General features: G+C 33.4%; 1 protein-coding gene across 1 annotated transcript in view; it reads right to left on the bottom strand.

The window, feature by feature from the left end:
• RALGAPA2 (Ral GTPase activating protein catalytic subunit alpha 2) overlaps positions 1-23,947 on the bottom strand; it is a 387,908-nt gene that overhangs the window by 204,032 nt on the left and 159,929 nt on the right. Inside the window, 1 exon segment of the mRNA XM_074287744.1 lies at positions 5,201-5,329. Within this exon segment, the coding sequence (XP_074143845.1) occupies positions 5,201-5,329 (129 nt within the window).

The following is a 23,947-nucleotide window of genomic DNA, read 5'->3' as shown; positions in this document are numbered from 1 at the left end:
GAACCCCTGATATGATACAGAGAATACTTCTTGGAGTATACTCCAATAAGCCAATTTTCCAGATACCCATATGGGTATTTCTGTAGTCTCCAAATTGTTTCAAAGAAAGGTTGTCTCTGACAACTAATATGTTGAGATGATCACATTCTTATTACTAAGTGTATATCACTTATCAAATGTAATATATTTTAGAGCCAGGAGTCCTCAAACTACAGCCTGTGGGCCACATGCAGCCTGCTGAGGACGTTATGTAGCCTGCTGAGGACGTTATACAGCCAGCCGGGTTATGGAAAAATCAGACCCGAAGTGACGTTCTACCTAAATTCGCTTTAGCAACGCACGCTTCTACACTGGGCTGAAGTGGCAGAGACAGAGTGTGAGGCGATCCCAAGGTGAGGGTGAGTTCCCTTTCCCTCAGTACATTCCTATTTCACCCCTTAATTTCTTCATTAAAAAAAAAGATATTATCCCTTCATATTTAACTCATATCTGTACTCTCTGTCCATTATATACTCCTGCTAACTGCAATAATGAGAACATTCTAATGAGTAACAAATATCGTCCCATGTAGGAATGTAAACAGATAAAACTTATTAAGTGCTTTATAATATATCACTTTCCTGATTATCTCCTTATACTTCTCCATAGTCCTATATATGAAAGTTAAATTTTCCATTCAGTTCTGGTCTTTTCATCATGAATCTCTGTTTCATTGAATGACCATCTTTTCCTCTGAAAGATTAGACTCAGTTTTTCTGGGTAGGTGATTCTTGGTTGCAATCCTAGCTCCATTACTCTCGAGAACATCATATTCCAAGACCTCTGGTCCTTTAATGTAGAAGCTGCTAGATCTTGTGTTATCCTGACTGTGGCTTCACTATACTTGAATTGTTTCTTTCTGGATACCTGAAGTATTTTTTCCTTGACCTAGAAATTCCATAATTTGGCTATAATATTCCAGGGAGTTTTTATTTTGGGTTCTCTTTCAGAAGATGATTGGTGGAGTCTTTCAATTTCTATATTATCCTTTGGTTCTAGAATATCAATTCAGTTTTCTTTGGTAATTTCTTTAAAGATAATTCCAGGCTTTTTTTTTGGATCAGGGGCTGCTGATACACCAATAATTTTAAAATTATCTCTCTTGGATCCATTTTCCATGTCAATTGTTTTTCCAAAGAGATATTTCACTTTATTTTTCCCTTATAGTTTCCTTTCTTTCTTTCTTTCTTTCTTTTTTTTTTTTTTTTTTGCTTTATTGTATCTTGATTTCTCATGAAGTCTTAGCTTTCATTTGCTCAATTCTATTTTTTAAGGAATTATTTGCCTCAGTGAGCTTTTGTACCTTCTTTCCCAATTGGCCAATTTTGCTTTTTAAGGCATTCTTCTCCTTACATTAGCTTTTTGTATTTCTTTTTGCACCTCTCTCAATTCTTTCCCTAATTTTTCCTTTTTCTCTTACTTGATTTTCTTTCTTTTTATTATAGTTTTTGTTTTCAAAACACATGGCATGGATAATTTTTTAGCACTGACCCTTGCAAAACCTTGTGTTCCAGATTTTTCCCTTTTTCCCCTCTCACCCCTTCCCTCTAGATGGCGGTTTACTTGATGTTGATTGCTGGGCCTCCCTTTTGAAATTTTTCTAAATCATTAATGATCTTCATTTGAAAGAAATACAAAGCACAAAAGAAAAGCTATTAAAGTCTTTCTGTTTCAGTGTGTATATAGTTCGTTTTACTGTATATAGAACAGATTTATACTAATACACTAGGTACCTTAAATGCTAAATAGTCGAGTCTAGCTCACACTTCTAAAACACTGGCAACCAAGTTGGCTTGTATAAGTTTGAGTAAGGCCCATAATAAATGAAATTATTCAGTGTATGTTTATGTGTCCATGCTTATGTGTGTATTATATGTGTATTGTCTTTAAAAGTGATCTAATTTTATAATATGACCTACTTTTGGAAGAACACTATATTTTGATATATTTTGACTTCGATTATTATAAAGAACCAGCAAAAAATGCTGTTAGTATATAACTGATAGTTATATACTAACTAATATAACTGTTAGTAACAGATAATCCTTACTATGCCTATTTCATTCTCTTTTTACAGCTATCAAATCTAGTGGGGTTTTTTAAGCATTTATTTATAGCTTCTTGTTAATGTTTTTGTTTTTGTTATTTTGTTAGTGAAGTAATAATTCAGTAACTTTTAGTTTTCCTTTGTAATTTTTTTTTTTTGCAAATCTGTTGCTTTTTCCTTTGACAATGTTATTGAGTAATATAGTAACATTGTTGGAGAATACATAATTAATATTTTTAACAAAGGTACTTTTAAGCATAATATTTATAATTATCAATCTATTTTAACGTAAATTCTGTTTGGTCCAGTATCATGACTGTAATTCTTAATTCCCTAGATTCTCTTCAATGCTTTAATATGATAATTTTTTTTTTTTAAATTAAAGCTTTTTATTTACAGAGCATATGCAGGGGTAATTTTCCCAGCACTGACCCTTTTATAACCTTTTGTTGCAAATTTTCCCCTTCTTCCCTCCACCCCTTCCCTATCTGGCAGGTAGTCCAATACATGTTAAATATAACATGATAATTTTTAATCTATCTTCTTATTTTGAATATGCAGATATTTGGTCTTAGGTATATTTCCTTTAGTCAATGTATTGTTATTGTTGTGCTTTCTAATCCATTCTGTACCCCTTTTTCTTTTTAAAGGGAAATTCAATCAGGTGATCTTTAAGTTAGTATATATTCCCTGCCCTAACAGTGTCACACACTGCAATTAATAAGATTTTCCTTTCCACCCTCAACTTATTACAAATTATTAAGCATGTTTCTCACAAAGAGAAACACAATGAGATAAACTAAACAGGCTCTGCCTTCAGGGGATTGTATTCCTGATTCAATTTGTATATAAATAAAAAAAAAAAATGGGAGGAAGATATTTGGGTAGAACACTATGTCTAACGTCAGAAAGACCCAATTTTAAACCCTGCCTCAGATACTTATTAGTCATATGACCCAGAGCAAATCATTTAACCCTTATTGCCTCAGTTTTTTCATCTTCAAAAAGAGCTGTGAAAGAAATGATCAATCATTTCAATATCTTTGCCAAGAAAATTCCCAAAAAGAGGTGACATAGAGTAAGACTGGACTGAAAAGACTGAACAACAACAAATTTACATTGGTGTCACGTGAGCTGTACTTCAACAAACAAATAAATAAATGAATGAATGAATGAATGAATGAATGAATGAATACATAAATAAATGAATAAGGATTAGAATGTAAATTCCTTGATTTTTTTTCTTGTGTTTGTATATCTATAATATACAATATACAATGCCTTCCTGGCACAATGCTTGGCATATAATAATGGAAGGAGAAAGGAGATAAACATTTATTATTGTGCTATGTACCAGGAATTGTGCTGAGAGTTGTACATACATCATCTCATTTTATCAACCAAGTGAGATAAGTGTTCATATCCTCATTTTGTAATTGAGAAAACTGAAGCAGATACAAGTTAATAGACTTGCTCAGGGCTACAGAGCTTATAAATAAAATTTTGAGGTTAAATTTGAACTTAGGTCTTCCAGATTCCAGGCCCAGATCTTTCTAGTGAGCCATTTAGCTACCTCATAGAAAGTACCTACAATTCTTCTTAAATGACTAAGTGATTAACTGAGGAAGAAAAAGTGAAGCATCCCATGCTTCATAGAGCATGGAGGTAAAAGATACAATTTCATGTAAAAGAACTACCAGTCTTTTAAACAGAGACAGCATCAAGTAAGGATGAAAAATAGGTGGAAGCGAGGTTACTAAGAGCTTTGAAATGCCACACTGAGGAAGACTCTACTTTTACCCTAGAAGCAACTGGGTGCCATTGAAGATTTTTGATTAGGGAGATGACACAGCTAGATTTGTATTTTAGAAATTCCAATTTAGCAGCTGGCATCCTTCTCTCTTATTCTGCAGCTGTGACCTCATAATTAAATCATTCTCCACCTCATGCTTATCCTTTTTTTTCAATCTTTCCTTTTTTTAAGTAACTAAGTGTGAAAGTAAATTCAAGCTGTTAGGTATTAATGTTTCAATAAACATTTTTGTAAATGATTCTGGGGTCTGGTTTTGTCTAATAGGGTAAATGCTTAGTTCTTTCCTATTAATAGTAACAGAAGCCCTCAATTAATAATCAGGCTCACCAATCTGAGGGAGAATCATACAGAAAAAAATACATTTAAAATGGGCATGAATAGGTAATAAAGAAAAAGACACAAGTTTAAACATAAAAACCTCATTCAATCATGAGACTACAGGCTTGTCTGCACCTTATAAACATATATTCATTATTTGTGTCCTCATCACCTTGCACAGTACCTAGCACAGAGAAAGTGCTTAAGAAATGCTTGCTGAGTGACTGATTTGTCCAAGGTACCTCACAATATTCTGATTAAATGTAAAGATAAAAAGAAAATATTAAGCATAAACTTTACATTACAGTCCAAATTTATGACCATCTGCTTATAATATATTAGCTTTAATAAACAACATATAATTTTTATTTAATAATAGTTTGGTTTATAATCATGAATAAAATCATGAAATAATATTAGTATAAATGATATAGTATTCTAGGACATTATATAGAAATTGAAACAAAGATATACGAAGACAATGTTTTGATATTAAGTCCTTAACAAATTGCTATGGAATGAGTAATTTTTAAAAATTCCTTCAATTTAAGAACCATTATTTTCCCATTTTAAAGAAATCAAAATATTTTATATGTCTCAACCTCTATCTAATAAAAAAAGTTCTTAATGCCATTACCTTTAGAAATCTGTGTTTTTTACAAGCATCTAGGTCCATTTCCATTTATTATAAAAAGCTAATGATATTGTGAAACCCAAGACTTGCTTTTTAGTGTGTAAATGTGCTGAAATACTAGTAAGGATATGATTTCTCACACTTTGGCCTTTTGATGAAACACCTTTGCAATACTAGTATGTCACCTTATCCTACAATTTCACACATCAGCTGCCATGGTATCTACCCTGAGAGCCCAGTTTCACATTGCACTAATGAGTCAACACCTGTTAAGAGTGGAGAAATCTGAACCTTGTTAGCGACTGTACCCTCTCTTGGGAACTTGGATGTTGAGCATTGTCATACTCACCGCCAACATGTCTGTACTAAGAACTCTGGATGCAGCAGTGATGAAGTCTCCTATCAGCATTGTAAAACCAGGTAAAGCCAAGAAGAAAAACCGGGAAGGACAATGCTTTATAACCGTATTTAAAATATCCTGAAGGACAGGAAAAAACAAAAACAAAAACAAAACATGAGATAGCATGTTAAGTTTTACAAGGAAAAAAAAAATCAATGATACTCTAAAATTTACACCAGCATTTTATACTTGGTATTTCTACAAGGCCTTCAAGAGCTGAGTGTATATACTTGAGGAAAGAATTATTACCTCATATGTGTTCATGACCTCCCTACGAGATAAATATATCATAGACATCTTTATAAGATGAATAAATCATAGATTTTACAGCTAGAAGGGACTTTGAAGATCACCTAGCCCACTTAATTCCTAGAATCAGGTATTGCAGTATCTATCTTCAAAATGAAAATATAAGGCACCAAGAATCAAAGTGATTTGTCAAATAATGCAGCTAGTCCTAATAAGAGCAATAATTTATATTAATAGCACTTTATGATTCAAAAGTATCTTTAGTCATTTAGCCCTCACAACATCCTTAGAGGCAGGCTAGTTAGTGAAAACATTATTAAAGATAAGAAAACTGAAACTAAAGAAAGATTTGCTTATGAAACCAGAAAGCAGCCGAGCACAACTCCAAGTTTTCTCTCTTCAAAGGTGCTATTCTTTCTACTCATTTTAATACCAATTGGGACTGGTTGTACCAGAGTCTAGGCTACAAGGACTAATGTTCCCCTTTAGGAATATAATGCCTTACATTACAGAAGAAGGACAGGCAGAATAAAGTTAAAATATATAAAGGATTCTCTAACAATAGACATTGTAGAATAATACAATTAGTCTTCATAAATGTACATATTTAAATTCCAAGAAATTCTGTTTTCCATGTCATATAGGCATTATGTGAAAAGTTGACAAAACAAAACATCGGGTTACCTACTCCTTGAAAAAACTCATTTGACCCTACCATCCCTCTAAAATTGTCCATCTATATCTCCCTTTTCTTTCACAGCCAAATTCTAAGAAAATACTATTGCACTGAGTACTTCAACTTCCTTAACTTTTACTCACTTTTCAACTCTTTGCAATCTAGTTTCCACTCTCACTACTCAATCAAAACAGCTCTCTTCCATTACTAAATCCAACTGTCTTTTCAGTCCTCATTCTTCTTAACCTCTCTGCAGTATTTGACACTGATAAACACACACACACACACACACACACACACACACACACACACACACACACACACACACTATATTCTCCTTGAGTTTTTGTGAGAATGTTCTCTCTTGGTTCCCTTCTACCTGTCTGACCATTTCTTTTCGGTTTCCTTTGATAGACTATCAACCATATCCCATTCCTTGAATGAATGAGTTCCCCAAGTTTCATTCTGGTGCCCTTTTACCTTCCCTAGTCTCTCTATCTCTTTTGATGACCTCATCATGTCCAAAGAGTACACTTATCTCTACACAAATCTCATGGATCCACATTTCTAACACTTGCCTCACAATACATTTCTAGTCTCACCTGACTAACTGTCTACTGGATATTTCAAAGTGGATTGGGATAAGAATCTCAAACTCAAAATGCCATAGGTAGAATTATCATTCTTTCAAATTCATTCTTCTTGGGAGCAGAGCCAAGATGGCGGAGAGGACACAAGCATCTTCCTAAACTGTTCTTTTCCCTCAATCTATTTCAACGATATACAGCCTTGGAATTAGTGCTTGGCTGTCAGAACTCATGAATATTGGGAGTACAACACATTACCAACACAAGATATTCTTGAAATTCACCAGAAAAGGTCTATTTTCCTCGCGGGCAGGGACGGAATGGGGCTAGGCCAGGCACAGCCATCAAGCAAGTTGGCAATGAGAACTCAGGAAACACCTCACACGCTAAGCAGAGGGGGGAGAGGGGGGTGTGGGCGTGGTCTCTACTGATGGAAAATCTGTGGGGAGAACTTTACCACAGTGTCAGCTACTTTGCCCTGGAAGCAAATAACCCAAAACACTGGGGTCTCTCAGGACCTGGCCACACTCATCCAACACCAGGAGTAACTCAGTGTGATCCAAGTCCAGCCACAGTTGTTGGTCCCAGCGCAGTCATAGTAGCTGCCTTTTGGCTGCTGCTGATTGCAGGACCTGATTTCAGGTTCCAGTGCAGTCTGTAGGTGCTGTCCCACTGCTCCTTCACTGCCACTTCCTGTTATCTGTACAAGCAGTATGGAAATACCACACTGCCCCCATAAGCAGACCATAGTTTTTGTTTTTTTCAAAATGAGGAAAAAAGGCAAAGCGGGCACTAACTATTGATTCTACATGGAAAGAGAGCAGACTTCAAACCCTGAGGAGACTAAAACCATTTTAAATAGAACAAGCTGTTAATCAACTCCCTAAGAAAAAATCCCCAGAACCAGATGGATTTACATGCAAATTCTACCAAACATTTAAAGAACAATTAACTCCAATACTATATAAACTATTTGAAAAAATAGGGAATGAAGGAGTCCTATCAAATTCCTTTTTTTGATACAGACATGGTACTGATACCTCAACCAGGTAGGAAGAAAACAGAGAAAGAATTATAGACCAATCTCCCTAATGAACATTGATGTTAAAACCTTAAATAAAATCTTAGTAAAAAGAAAATCATCTCCAGGTAATAATACACCATGAACAAGTAGGATTTATACCAGGAATATAGGGCTGGTTCAATATTAGGAAAACTATTAGCATAATTGACTATATCAATAACCAAATTAACAAAAAACATATAATCATCTCAGTAGATGCAGAAAAAGCATCTGATAAAATCCAACATCCATTCCTATTAAAAAAACACTAGAGAGTATAGGAATAAATGGACATAGTCAATAATATCTATTTAAGACCATCAGAGTAAGCATCATATGTAATGGTGATAAATTGGAACCATTTCCAGTAAAATCCGGAGTTAACATGGTTGCCCACTTTCACCATTACTATTCAATATTGTATTAGAAATGCTAGCTTCTGCAATAAGAGATGAAAAAGAAATGAAAGGAATTAGAGTAGGTAATGAGGAAACCAAATTATCACTCTTTGCAGATGATATATATGATGGTATACTTAGAGAGCCTCAGAGATTCTACTAAAAAGCTATTAGAAATAATCCACAACTTTAGTAAAGTTTCAGGATACAAAATAAATCCACATAAATTACCAGCATTTTTATACATCACTAACAAAATCCAACAGCAAGAGATACAAAGAGAAATTCCATTTAAAATAACTGTTGATAGTATAAAATATTTGGGAATCTATCTGCCAAGGGAAAGTCAGGAACTACAAAACACTTTCCACACAAATAAAATCAGATGTAAACAACTAGAAAAAATATTAAGTACTCCTGGATAGATCAAGCAAAAATAATAAAGATGACAATGACAATACTACCCAAACTAATCTATTTATTTAGTGCTATACAAATCAGACTCCCAAGAAACTATTTTAATGATCTAGAAAAAATAACAACAAAATTCATCTGGAAAAACAAAAGGTCAAGAATTTTAAGGCAACTAATGAAAAAAAAAAAATCAAATGAAGGTGGTCTAACTATACCAGATCTAAAATTATATTATAAAGTCGTGTTAACCAAAACCATTTCGTATTGGCTAAGTAATGACTAGTTGTTCAGTGTAAATAGGTGAAGTTCACAAGACAAAATAGTCAATAACTATAGCATTCTAGTGACTCAAAGACCCCAGCTTTTGTCATTATTTGACAAAAATTGCTGAGAAAATTGGAAATTAGTATAGGAGAAACTAGGCATTGTCCCATACTTAACATTGTACACCAAGATAAGATCAAAATGGGTTCATGATCTAGACATGAAGAATGAGATTATAAATAAATTAGAAGAACATAGGATAGTTTTATCTCTTAGATTTGTAGTGGAGGAAGGAATTTGTGACCAAAGAAGAACTAGAGATCATTATTGATCACAAAATAGAAAATTTTGATTATATTCAGTTAAAAGGCTTTTGTACAAATAAAACTAATGCAGACAGGATTAGAAGGGAAGCAATAAACTGGGAAAACATTTTTACAGCTAAAGGTTCTCATAAAGGCCTCATATCCAAAATATATAGAGAATTGACTCTAATTTATTAAAAAAAAAAAAAAAAAATCAAGCGATTCTCCAATTGATAAATGGTCAAAGGATATGAACAGACAATTTTCAGATGAAGAAATTGAAGCTAATTTTAGTCATATGAAAAGGTGTTCCAAATCACTGTTGATTAGAGAAATGCAAATTCAGACAATTCTGAGATACCACTACACACCTGTCAAGATGACAGAAAAAGATAACGTGTTGGAGGGGATGTGGAAAAACTGGAACACTGATGGCATTGTTGATGGAGTTGTGAATGGATCCAACCATTCTGGAGAACAATTTGGAATTATATTCAAAAAGTTATCAAACTGTGCATATCCTTTGATCCAGCAGTGTTACTACTGGGCTTATATCTCAAAGAAGGGAAAGGGACCTGTATGTGCAAAAATGTTTGTGGAAGCCTTTTTTGTAGTGGCTAGAAACTGGAAATTGAAGGGATACCCACCAATTGGAGAATGGCTGAATAAACTATGGTATATGAATGTTATGGAATATTATTGTTCTATAAGAAATGACCAGTAGGATGAATACAGAGAGGCCTGGAGATATATATATATGAACTGAAGCTAAGTGAAATGAGCAGATCCAGGAGATCATTATATACTTTAACAACAATACTATATGATGATCAATTCTGATGGGCTTGGCCATCTTCAACAATGAGATGAACCAAATCAGTTCCAATTGATCTGTAATGAACAGAACCAGCTACACCCAGAGAAAGAACACTGGGAAATGAGTATGGACCACAACATAACAATTCCACTCTTTCTGTTGTTTGCTTGCATTTTTGTTTTTTTCTTCTCAGTTTATTTTTATCTTCTTTTGAAATCTGATCTTTCTTGTGAAACAAATTAACTGTATAGATATGTATACATATATTGTATTTAACATATACATTAACATATTTAACATGTGGGACTACCTGCCATCTAAAGAAGGAGGTGGAGGGAAGAAGGGAAAAAGCTGAAACAAGTTTTTGCAAGGATCAATGTTGAAAAAAAGCACTCATGCACCAGGAGATTATTATATACTTCAATAACAATACTATATGATGATCAATTCTGATAGACATGGCCATCTTCAACAATGAGATGAACCAAATCAGTTCCAATAGAGCAGTAATGAATTGAACCAGCTACAATCAGAGAAAGAACTCTGGGAAATGAGTATGAACCCCTACATAGAATTCCCAATGCCTCTATTTTTGTCTGCCTGCATTCTTAATTTCCTTCACAGGTTAATTGTATACTATTTCAAAGTCTGATTCTTTTTGTACAGCAAAATAATTGTATGGACATGTATACATATATTGTATTTAACATATACTTTAACATATTTAACATGTACTGGTTAATCTGCCATCTGGGGAAGGGGGTGGGGAGGAGGGGAAAAACTGGAACAAAAGGTTTTGCAATTGTCAATGCTGAAAAATTATCCAGCATATATCTTGTAAATAAAAAGCTATAATAAAAACAAAAAAGAAAGAAAAAGTACCCATGCATATGTTTTGTATAAAAAGCTATAATAAAAAAATTCATTCTTCTTTCAAGCTTATTTACTTTTGTCAGAGATATTGATATCCTTCCAGTTATCCAGGTTTGCAATTTCAGAGTCATCTTTAACTTGCTTTCCCTTATTCCAACATATACTTTCACATGCCAACGCTTGTCAATTCTATTCCCACAATATCTTTCACATCTGTATTCTTCTCTCTAGTCATATAATCACTATCCTAGTGCAGGCTCTCATCATCTCTCACCTGCCCTACTGAAATAGCCTCCTAATTATTCTCTTTGATTCATTTCTTTCCTCTATAATTCAATACAACTGTCCAAGTGATACTCCTAAAGTACAAATCTGGCCATGTAATTTCTCTGCTCAATACAATCCACTAACTCCCTATTAGCTCAAGGATGAAATACAAACTCTTTTATTTGGAATGGAATGCCCTTCATAACCTAATTCCAACCTAGTTCCATCTTCCTTTTCAGCCTTATTATACAATATTCCCCTTTATGCAAACTACAATCCAGCCAAAGTTGCCTTTTTTGTTCTTTCTCAAACAGAACATTCAATCTCTAGACCTTTTTTTTGGCACTAGCTAAGCTCCTCTAGACCTAAAACATACTTTCTTTAACTTTTCCTCTTACAATTTCTGGCCTCTTTCAATGCTCAGATCAAGCACCACCTCCTTTCATTTCCATATGAGGTCTTGTCATAACCTTCACCTGCTGGTATTCATATTTACCTGAAAATTACTTTGCCTGCATTTTATATATAGATTATATGTGTATATGTTGCTTCTTCTGAAAAAATGTATCCTTTTCAAGGACTGGGTCTGTTCCATTTTTGCTTTTCTCTTTCTAGAAGTCCTAGAATAGTATTTAGTAAATTCTTGTTGCACTTAGGCTCAGTCTCAGTTTCCTCACTTGTAAAAAGTATGAAGGGTAAGGAACAGGAAGAGCGGAGTAAGCAGTGAGCTTGGAGGGTTCCTTCCAGTTCTAGTCAGAAGTTTCAAAGGCTCCCGAGGAAACTAAAAAATACAAGGGATACAATATTCCAACTATGCCTAGGTTAGAGACATGATGCTTCCCAACTCTAGTGCTTTTCAACTTCTAAAATGGTGATTTTAAAAATATACTTTTTTTCCTCTTCAGCTATTCCATGACTGAAAATTCTTTTACAGTTAAAGAATTTTATCCTTTTAAAAAATGTAAAGTTTGCCAAGTAAATGGCATACTCCATTTCAGAAATAATCGCTCTTTTAAAATGTTGAGAAATTAGCTCACAGACTAGAGAAAAGTCTGATGATTTAATTTTTCAAATTTGAAGTTATAACTATTATTAGTGATATATTAGTGATATTTACACATATATATGAAAGTACATGAAAGTGACCACTACATAATGCAATAGAAAAAAAAGTGAATTTGGAATCAGTTTTCATTGTTGTTTGGACATACTCAACTAACTTAGGCTCAAATAATGCCTCTGTCCCTTACAGCTTTCTAACTGTATGATCTCAGTTAAGTCACTTAATATATCTGGATTTCAGAGAAACGTTCACGAAAGTCAAGAAAAGGGAATACAAATAAGGCAAACTTTAAACTTGTTATCTAGTACTTTATGATTATACACATTAATTAAACCAGAGGAGCATCCATTTAGCTTCTGGACACTAATTAGGAAAAAATACTTTAAGATTCTCTCTTTATATGCCATCAATTTTTTTTCTTATATTTCTTTTCATGCCACTTTAGAAATTAAAGAAAGAATAAGCCTGAAGAACATTAATATCTAAAATTTAAATCTATTACCCAACCATAACCAATTAAATTTTAAGAAGTCAATACATATCTCCATTCTTAAATAAAACATTTTAAAGAGTGATTTTGACATACAAAAAATATTTTTACTAATCATAACAGGTAAATTCTTTAGTTTCTTAATCAAAATGAGCTACACTGCTGCTTTCAAGTTAATGTTTAAACCTATTTTAATTCACTTCCTTTGATACATTTTAAAGTCAATATCAGTCAAGACAAACATTCTAAGAGATGGAGCAGATGGATGCTGCAGTTCTTTAAAGTGTATGGTAAATTCATGCTCGAAGGTCAGAACAAAAGATCCACCTTTTTCATAATTAAGGGTCTGATTAATGCACTGGGTTCCTCACAACACACCTGTAACTACTAACAGAGGTGCGCATTGTGCTGTGCCCTTCTCTCTGAATATCAGACATCAAACTATACAGCAACAGATGGAGGAACATTTCTGTTGACACACGCTGCAATGAAAGGATTTATGCAAACCTGGCTAAAAAGGTAGCAGAATGTAGCATATTTGAAGATTAATAAGGCAAACAACCATAATGTTAACTTTGTTGTGCTTGTGTTAATCCCACCTGTTAATGTTAAGATTCTAAATCCCATACCCTGTTTAATTTTTAAAACATCTTTAACAAAGTTTAAAATTAAATAGTTTTCAACAATGTTATCTTATGACACCTCTGTGAGAACTAAAAACTGTTTCATAACAAATTCTGATTTCTTTGTTGTTTTTTAAGGTGTCTGTGGAAGGGATGTTTCATGCACTCTCCTAAAGCATCAGATGCCTATGCATAATGGAAAAGATAGGTAAATGTAAAGAGAAAAGAAGCAAAAGAAAATAACAAGATTGTTAGTTACTCTAAAAAGCTACAAACCAATTTGACTAAAATAAACTCACACAGACTCTATTCCACTCCCTGGACCATACCCAATCTGTTTTAACTAAACCTGCTTCTTAAAGGAAAGGGAGCCAACTGGGAGGGAAAGAGAGCAGATGGCTAGCCTACCTAACTCTACCACCCACAAGATGACAGGAAAATCAGGAAATAAGTAGGACTTGATGTGGTAACCATAGATTATAGAAAGCCCTAGAAAAGGGTTAATACATAAGAAAAGAAAGGTTAGCCTAGTTTTAATACACCTGCTTGTTTGATTAGCCACACTGAATCCAAGCTCAAAGGATTTACAATTATGTAGTAATGGCTGCAAGGGATAAATACCAGACTAACACAAAATACAAATTAAGTGCATGGCTCTTTGCTGTCACTAAAAAATGCTGAAAGATGAAAAATCTAGATTTGCTTCATGCTAATTTATAGTGTAAATTCCATCTAGTTTACAACATGCCTGAAAGATCATATGAACGCTGTTATATTTTCTGGAAAATAGACAAAGAATCTGGTGCTTTCTTTATTACTATATTCTTCAAAGTAATGCAACATTTATTCTGTGTGACAGACTAGCTTATTTTAATATTAAATCTACCTATACAATACTATGTACAATAAATTATAACTACACATAGAGATAAATTTGTGTGTGTATCTGTGTGTGTGTGTGTGTGTGTGTGTGTGTGTGTGTGTGTACGTACATACCATATGCCTCATGTGAAGTTTAGGCTTGAACATAAAAACTTTATAAAGATTTTTGACTTGTTAAAAATATTGTGATATAATTTATGTAGCAAACATTTCCAAAGGAGACAACATATAAATATGCCTCTGGGATTATATCAGTCCAAATTAAAATTTTAAGTTTGTCTATATTTTCCATAAGCACTAGTATTAAAACATCTGCTGGAATTTGAAAAATATAAGAAACTAAGCAGATATAATGACAGTACAGTAAAGCATCAGAATATCTAAAAGAAATTCTTATTTCTAATAACAACAACAAGAAAAAGAAGAACAACCTTTTAGTATTTGCAAAGTGTCTCCTTCATGAAGGTGTTCATACTGAAAGGCTAAGTATAGTCTAGCAGAAGGACAATGGACTTGAAATATCAACAGATCTGGAATTGAGACCTGGGCTCCCCAACAAAGTTACTGGTCTGATCTTGGGAAAGTACTTGATATCTCTTACTTTGTTTCCTCTCATGTAAAAAAATAAAAATAATAACCTAAAAATGCCTACATTCCCTACTTCACTAGTTGATGTGCTGAACAAGTAGAAAATGAGTTTCTTCAGAGCAGTAATTATTTTCATTTTCACCTGCAAAACTCTATGGCTGGATCATAGTAAGTATAAGCATTTGGTGGTTGCTTTCTAAATGAATGAATACTTGGTAAAAGTAAATGCCTGCTGAGTAAGTGAATGAACAAGCCAATGAGAGAATGTGTCTGATTCTACTTTCAGCATCTGAAGGATGTTATGTGGCTAGGATTTGCAGTTGAATAAAATAAGAAATAGTGAATAGGGGTTGGGGACGTTAGAATTATGAGAGATTAAATTTGGAGAAAAGACATTTAGAAGAACATGGGGAAAATAATGGATAACAACTTAGCTAAAAGAAAGACCTGAGGAATAACAAAAAGACCTAAATACGAAAGTCAGGAAAATTAATTAAGAAATTACTAAAGAAATTGTCAGAACCTGGTCTAAAACCCTTAGTTCCCCAGCTATATTAGAAGCTGGATGAGCTTGGGCAAATTACTTCACTTCCCTTGTTGTCTTTTCTTTCATATTTAAAAAAAAAAAAAAAAAAAAAAGGAAAAAAAGCCAAAAGATATTTATATTTTCTACATCACTGGTGGGAAATACATTTTATAATATGATATATATATATATATATATAAAACTTTGTGTATATAATACATACACATATAAAAATAGACATACAAAAAACATAAAATACTGTATCACACATTTCCATATATTTTAAATGCAGAAAATAAAATATATAGGAAACAATTATGCAGAAATATAGATAAGAAAGTTCTTTAAAAGACAAATTTTACAGACCAGGTTAAAAACTCCTAATTTGGGTCTGCAACCTTATCCTTATCCTTAGCTATTACTCTTTGTCACATTCTTCACTGACCCTGGCCCCTACATTTTCAATCAATTACCAGATTCTATCACTTCTACTTCTATTATATGTCTTATTCCACACTTCTCAACTACCATAACCATAAACCCCAATTCAGGTACTTAACACCTTTTTCCTGTACTACTGTAGCAAGTTTTTTATTTGACTCAACAAGGTTTCTCAGCTCACCACTCTATTCTCCCTATGTCTGAAAAACAACAATAACTACAAAAAACCTTCTAAAACTTAGATAAAAATTTAATCCCAAATGGAAGGGTTAGCAACAAAATATAGAAGTTCAAAGAGGCAAAAATAAGCTTGAAATAATAGAAAATCTTCCTAATAAATGAATTCATCACAAAGTAGAATGGACTCCCTCAAAAAGCAGTGGGCTCTCCTTTTCTGGAGGTCTATAAGGAAACTTAGAGAACCATTTGATTTACATTTTAAAGGGATTCTGGTTCAGGAATAGATCTTAACAGACCTCTGAGATAATCTACCATCTCTGAGATTCTGTGACTTTTAGTTTCAGTCAAATGCTTTATAACTGTTAAATCTTTTGAAGTAGCAATAATTTGTATTTACAAAGAATTTTAAGGTTTAAAGAATGCTTTTGCCATAAAAATCTTAATCAGGTTAGTGTTTGTTATTATAATTTGTAAAACTTTTGTATTAATACTTACAGTCAATTTTGTCAAAATATAACTCTATATAGGCTTCAGCCTCAACTAAAGTCATGGTAAAACTGACTTTGGAGTACCTATCAAATTCAAAATAATTTTGAAAGTATGCTAATACAAAACAGAGAAACACTCTTTATATTTTAAATAATCTATCACACAAGATACTGTAACAGTTCATGACTCAAGTTTTAAAACTTTTCTTTTTTTTTGGTCAAATGCTAAATGCCAGATTGCAATATAATCATTCAGTGACTTTGCAGCTTATCAAAGGATTCAGGTTTATGAGAAAGTAACCAAGTGAGAACATCTGTCCCTTATCAGTGATCTTGCAAAAAAATCAGGTAATTCAAACAGAGGCATGTTGTTTCCTTTCCTTCAAAGCACAGCTCCATAAACACAAACTATTCAGCTTGGTAAATGAATCCCTTTAATTGAATGCTATGTACACAGTAACTGGAGAAAAAATAAGCAATAAGAGAAACATATGGTGACAGCAACAGAAATTGGTTTATTCATTTTGCATAACGTTGTTTCTTTAGTTCTTTCATAATTGACCTTTAGAACGATAAATGTGTAAAATAATTTTGTTTATTATAGCACCAAACCTTTCAACAGTTACACAAAATGAAATTTTAAAAGGAAGGATTCATTCTAGAAGCATTTCCATTGTTTACATAATTGCACAGCTATAATTTGGTGTTCATGTTGTTATGGAAAAGTTTAAAAAAAAAAAGGGGGGGGAGTCATTATAGGCCATTTTGATTCAAAATATTGCACTGTAGTGTCAAAAAAAGGGAAAATATTACAGCTTATGGCAGTTTAAAATGGATTAACTTTGTAAACAAACATTTTTCAACAGTAGCCAGTGAAAGATATTCAAGGACATTATTTCTGAATTTTTTTTAACATTACCAAATTTAAACTAAGACACCAACTATCATTAAACATAAATAATTCACTTAATACCTTTAAAAATATAACAAGATTATGATTGTAATTCAATAGCTAATCATCCAGCTTCTCCCCCCTCCCATCTCACAATATTTTCTTTCCTTTTTCTCATAAAGGAGATTACAGATAGGCAATGAGGGAATTTGTTTATCATGACTAGGTTTTGTTTTTCTTTTTTTTTCTGCAGTAGAATGTGGAAGTGTGGGGAAAGGGGAATAAATTCTTGATGATTTTTTTAAGACCATTGAACAACACTTTTTTTTTTTTTTTTTTTGATAACTGGTAATTCAGGTATGAGCTATATTGCAACCATGTATTTATAAGTAAAATAGTCCATTCTTCTACATCCACAAAATAAATCATATTAAAGTATCCCACTAGAAAATATTACATATATTAACAAATTATTCTTAACTTAGTTTTTATTTTCATAAAATAAAAAGATGTTAATTATATGAAAGTTTTAATGATGTAAAAATCATTGCACATATATGTAGGTACATACAGACAGAATAGAAAGCTTAAGGGATGTAGTAGTAAAATAGGCCACATCTCAAAGTTTTCATCCTGGCAACCAAACACTTATCTTGTAGAAATTTCATCCTCTCCTTTGTTGACCCCATTAAACTTACTTAAAGGAAACTCATCTTTATGGGATTATGTACCCAAATTATTCTCATTTTAACTACCCAAAAATGAATAATGTATAATGCTCATACTGATCATCTAACAGATTCAACTGGCTTTGGAAGAATCTTCTGTGAACTTCTCAAAAGGAATATTGCCGAATGTTTGTGGCAGCCCTCTTTGTAGTAGACAGAAACTGGAAACTGAGTGGATGCCCATCAATTGGAGAATGGCTGAATAAATTGTGGTATATGAATGTTATGGAATATTATTGTTCTGTAAGAAATGACCAACAGGATGATTTCAGAGAGTCCTGGAGAGACTTACATGAACTGACGCTGAGTGAAATGAGCAGGACCAGGAGATCATTATATACTTCAACAGCAATACTATATGATCAATTCTGATGGATGTGACCCTCTTCAACAATGAGAAGAAACAAATCAGTTCCAATAGAGCAGTAATGAACTGAACCAGTTACATCCAGCGAAAGAACTCTGGGAGATGACTATGAACCACTACATAGAATTCCCCATCCCTCTAATTTTGTCCGCCTGCATTTTTTATTTCCTTTACAGGTTAATCGTAGACTATTTCAAAGTCTGATTTTTTTTGTACAACAAAATAACTGTTTGGATATGTATGTATGTATATATGTATGTATGTGTGTGTGTGTGTGTGTATATATATATATATATATATATATATATATATATATATATATATATAAAATTTAACTTACACTTTAACATATTTAACATATATTGGTCAACCTGCCATCTGCATCTGGGGGAAGGAGGGGAAAAATTGGAACAAAAGGTTTTGCAACTGTCAATGCTGAAAAATTATCTATGCATATATTTTGTAAATAAAAAAATACTTAAAATACTTAAAAAAAAAAAAAAAAAAAAAAAGGAATACTGCCAGGAGTTCCATATTTTTGCACTGCTCAACAACCACTGAGTTCAACTGATTCAATAGGCTCCTGTTTAAAGTTCTATGGAGGCCTCACCAGTTCTACAATGGTATAAGTCTATGAAAGTCTAGTCTGTGATACCCCTATTAAATAAATTATCCTTCTCAGAGATATTAATAGGATAAACCTAAGATTCTCTTACCATGGAGGAAGATCACATATTATATGATTATGAGCTCTGGGCAGTAATGATCCACACACCCCCACCCCAATCCCCCCCTTTATTTGTATCCGTGGTGTTTAACAGGGTGCCTATTACAAAGTGCTTTAAAAAGTTTGTTTTCATCTAGTCAAAAGAAATCTGTGGATTTTTATGAGGAAAAAAAAGCATATCCAAGGCATATAGTGGTTCTACTTAATAATTTCAATAACAATAAATATTGCAAGCTACCAAAAGAGAGGCCTTTACGTAGAATTATTCTACATTTTCAATAAATTGCCACATAGAATGGTATATTTCATAAAGAAAAAAAAAATCAACTAGCAATTCCCCAAATAACTCAGAATCTAAATATTCTCACACACAAAATAAGGGTTTTCCTGAAACATCTGCAAATCTGTCACAACACACTCATTTAAACCAAAGGCACTCGAATCTCACTCCTGAACAAGCTGGTCTGAGTGAATTCACCACATCCCCCAAGCTTAATCAACTAGCCCATTTGCTTACCACTTCTCATTGAATATTCTGGATCCTGGACAAAAACAATCTGGCCTTTTCAATTTACCTTTCCACCCCACATTCTCTAAAGTACTTGATCATGCTAATCACCCAAAGGATCAATAAAACAAATAAACAAACAACAATAACAAAAAAACTCACAACTTATAACACTAGTATTGTGACTCTGTCACAAAAGCAAAGACTTATGTCTCTGTTGCAAGAAATTAGGAAACATGGGCCAAGATTATCTGCTCAGCAAAATGCAATATACTGTTTCAAGGTAAGAAATATGAAGCATATTTCAACTTTGAAAACATTGCAGATGGCCATATGTCAAGGAAGTCTTTAGACAATGGTCAACCCCAAAAGATATTTAAAACAAGCCATACTGCTAAAATCAAGATAAACTAGTTAAAAATCTGAGAACTCTCCCAATACTGTAATGACAAAATCACTGAATGTCACAGAGAAACAAAATAAAAAGAGAAGAAAAAGAAGAATGAGAAAAGGATATGAGGGCAAAGACAAGTGTATGTCTTTAATAAAGTAGAATTACAAATCAAATATCAAGTTATTCATAAAAAATAGAGGAACCTAAAAAATGTAAATAGATTCCCAATTCTCACTTACACTTCTCATTCTTTTCCCTCATAATTTTAACCTCATTAGTATACAACACATTTTGCATCAAAATCTTTGTATTGGAGAGACTACTTTTCCCCCATATTTCATTTTTCCCTCCCATCAATAATGTGTGTGTGTATAAATGCATGTATATATTTCTCCAATGCCTACAAAAATGAAGATTAAAAAAATTAAAAATGCATATATACTTATGTACATTTGTTTAAGCAGTGTCCACTTTGATTTTTCGGAAGAGGGTGCAAGCATTTTAAAGTCCATAAACACTGCCACCCTACATAAGTACCCACTAAGGATGATACTACAGAGTCAGTACAATCCCTCTTACCTGATGTCAGAATGCCCCAAAATACATCTAGAAGTAGGCAGTCACAGGATGACAAGTTCATGTATATTTGGCCACCCTGTTCTGAAGATCCATATTTCTACCATATTTCTTTCCCCCCACATAACAAATATGCTACTCTAATACTGGGGACTGCACTAATTTCTATGAAATATTAAAAGAATTTTAGCATCCTAGATATATCATCAGTGGAAAATTTATGGAATGACATGTGTAAGAATGGTTGTGGAATACTGGACATAATTATGGCTTTAGTTGATTTATTGGTTAGTTTTGTGGAATTCACCCCCCCCCCAGGCAATTGGGATTAAGTGACTTGCCCAGGGTCACATAGCCAGGAGTATTAAGTGTCAGAGACCACATTTGAACTCAGGTCCTCCTGCCTTCAGGGCTGGTGCTCTGTCCACTGCATCATCTAGCTGCCCCTGAATTACTTTATAAGTCTCTTTCTTGTTGCATTTTTCACCAAAAAGAAAGGTAGAGAGAAATGTATATTGAGAAATGAAAGTAACATAAAATGAAATATAGTGATTTAAAATTTTAAAAGAATCGGGTTATTCTTAGTATAGTCTGCTTCCATTTCTATCACTGTCACATCAATGCAAAGTGAATCACGTAAAAGATGAATTGATATACATTTTTACCATGGCCAAAATAATTCTTTGCCATGTAAGATAACTTTCTGGTGACTTAGATTCTTGATACTAACTTGGTCCACTGACAGCAGTCTCTCATCAGAACTATATGCTTTAGCAAAGAGATTAGGCTCTTCATCAAGTAGAGGCACCAAAATAAGGATTTTGTGAAGGATAATTTAGTTGCTTTGATGGATCTGTGATTTCATTAATGTGGCTAATCTCAACTATTACTCTCTTCAATGTGCCTTCCCATCTTATATGATTCTTATAACATCATCCTACATATTCTTTACAGATGTTCCACCCAATATGCTAGAGTTCCTATAATATTTTATAGGCATCAAACCAACATTTAATTTTTCCATCTATTATCCCTTAATCTCACAACATTATCAAAACTATTTCCTTTGTGTTCATTCAATCTCTTGATGACATCCGTTACACTATATTTTGCACACGTCATCACTGGCAATGAGTAATATTTAATGCCACCACACAACTTTTTAATTCCCTTAGGAAAAATATTGCAAGGGTGGGGGGTAAGAAAATAATTCAGATGTTTGAAGCCAATAAATAAGCAATCAATACTGCAAATAATCTGTTGAAACTGGAAATCAAGAAGAAATCGATTTCTTAACATACAAGAACCTTTACAGGTGCTGGACAAAAAAAGTTACCACAACATGACAAAAACATGATTACAGCTAGTCTATTTAAAAACATATAAGTCCAAAGACTTTCACATCATATGGAGGAAAATAAATTGCATACAAATGATAATTTAATAGAACAAAAGGGAAAATATATCATTTATTTAGAGATCAAAATTAGGCCTATGATGGGTGAAGTACTAAATTTCCATAGAATTGTATTATAGGGGGGTAGGGGGTTAAGCCAGTCATAGTTGGTACAATACAATAAATTGTTTAGAACCAAAATTTCAGGAGGAAAAATAAGTGTTAATCAATAGATAGCCAGTGAATTCTCAATAGCATTCAAGACTAATAAAATTTGGCAAACAGGTAAGTCAAGTATTTGATAAATATTTATTAAGTGCCTACTATGTACTAGGTAAAGATAAATAGAAAAAGAAAGATAGTCCTTGACCTCAAGGAGCTTACAATCTAATGGGGGAAGACAACACACAAAAAAAGGAACATGATGAAAAGAGGAGTGGGACATCAAGGAGTTTCTAACCTTATGGAGCTGAAAGCAAGCAAAGCTGTTGAAAATTTACCTGGAAAGTTTTGAGCCCTCTAAAGGAAGGCTAAAGAAAGAGATGAAATTGAGTGGACAGAGATGCTGAATATCACAGTCTGAATGAAAATAAGATTTAGGTTTCTAAAGACATAAATAGGATTAAACAATCCCTATTCACAAGGAAATTACATTCAAACAGGGTAGGTTAAGTTGAATTAACCAAAATTTATTATGTTTGCTATGTGCCAATACTGTGCCATGTTTTGGGGACACATAGGAAAGTTAAAAACAAACAAAGCATTCCTGCTCTCAAGAAGCTTAGTTTCATAGGGGAGACAACATGTAAGCCACTGTCTATAAAAAAGCTCTATACAGGATAAATTAGGGACTATCTCGGAGGAAAATTTAAGAGGACTGGGACTTCTTGTAGAAGGTTAAAATTTTGTGTGAGACTTGAATGAAAGAAGGTAGAGAAGCAGACAGGCAGAGATAAGGTAGAAGAGTAGTCTAAGAGTGAAGGAAAGCCAGGGAAAAAAACACTCAGAGATACCACTACACACATGTCAGATTAGTTAAGATGACAGGAAAAGATAATGGCAAATGTTGGAGGGGATGTGGGAAAACTGGGACACCGATGCATTCATTGTTGGTAGAACTGTGAATAGATCCAACCATTCTGGAGAGCAATTTGGAACTGTGCTCAAAAAGTTATCAAACTGTGCATGCCCTTTGATGCAGCAGTGTTGCTACTGGGCTCATATTCCAAAGAGATATTAAAGGAGGGAAAATAAACCTACATGTGCAAAAATGTTTGTGGCAGCTCTCTTTGTTTTGTCTCTTTGGGGCAAGAAACTGGAAACTGAGTGGATGCCCATCAGTTGGAGAATGGCTTATCAATTATGCTTATATGAATGTTATGTAATACTATTGTTCTGTAAGAAATGACCAACAGAATGATTTCAGAGCAGCCTGGAGAGACTTACATGAACTAATGGTAAGTGAAATGAGCAGAACCAGGAGATCATTATACATGGCAACAACAAAACTATACAATGATCAATTCTGACAGAAGTGGCTCTCTTCAACAATGAGAGGATTCAAACCATTTCTACTTGTTCAGTGATGTGATGAAGAGAACTATCTACACTGAGATTGAAAATCGTGGGAACAGGGGCCGCTAGGTGGCGCAGTGGGATAGAGCACCAGCTCTGAATTCAGGAGGACCCATGTTCAAATTTGGTCTCAGACACTTAACACTTCCTAGCTGTGTGACCCTGGGCAAGTCACTTAACCTCAGCCTCAGGGAAAAAAAAAAAAAAAGAAAGAAAGAAAAAGAAAGAAAATTGTGGGAACAGAGTGTGGAACACAACATAGCAATCACTCTGTTATTTGCTCCCATTTTGTTTTCTTTCTCAATTTTTCTTTTCCTTTCTTCTTGATCTAATTTTTCT

This window comes from Sminthopsis crassicaudata, chromosome 2 (assembly GCF_048593235.1).
Source record: "Sminthopsis crassicaudata isolate SCR6 chromosome 2, ASM4859323v1, whole genome shotgun sequence".
NCBI classification, from domain to species: domain Eukaryota; kingdom Metazoa; phylum Chordata; class Mammalia; order Dasyuromorphia; family Dasyuridae; genus Sminthopsis; species Sminthopsis crassicaudata.
The sequence above is the reverse complement of the archived record's forward strand: the minus strand, read 5'-3'. Positions and strand labels throughout refer to the sequence as shown.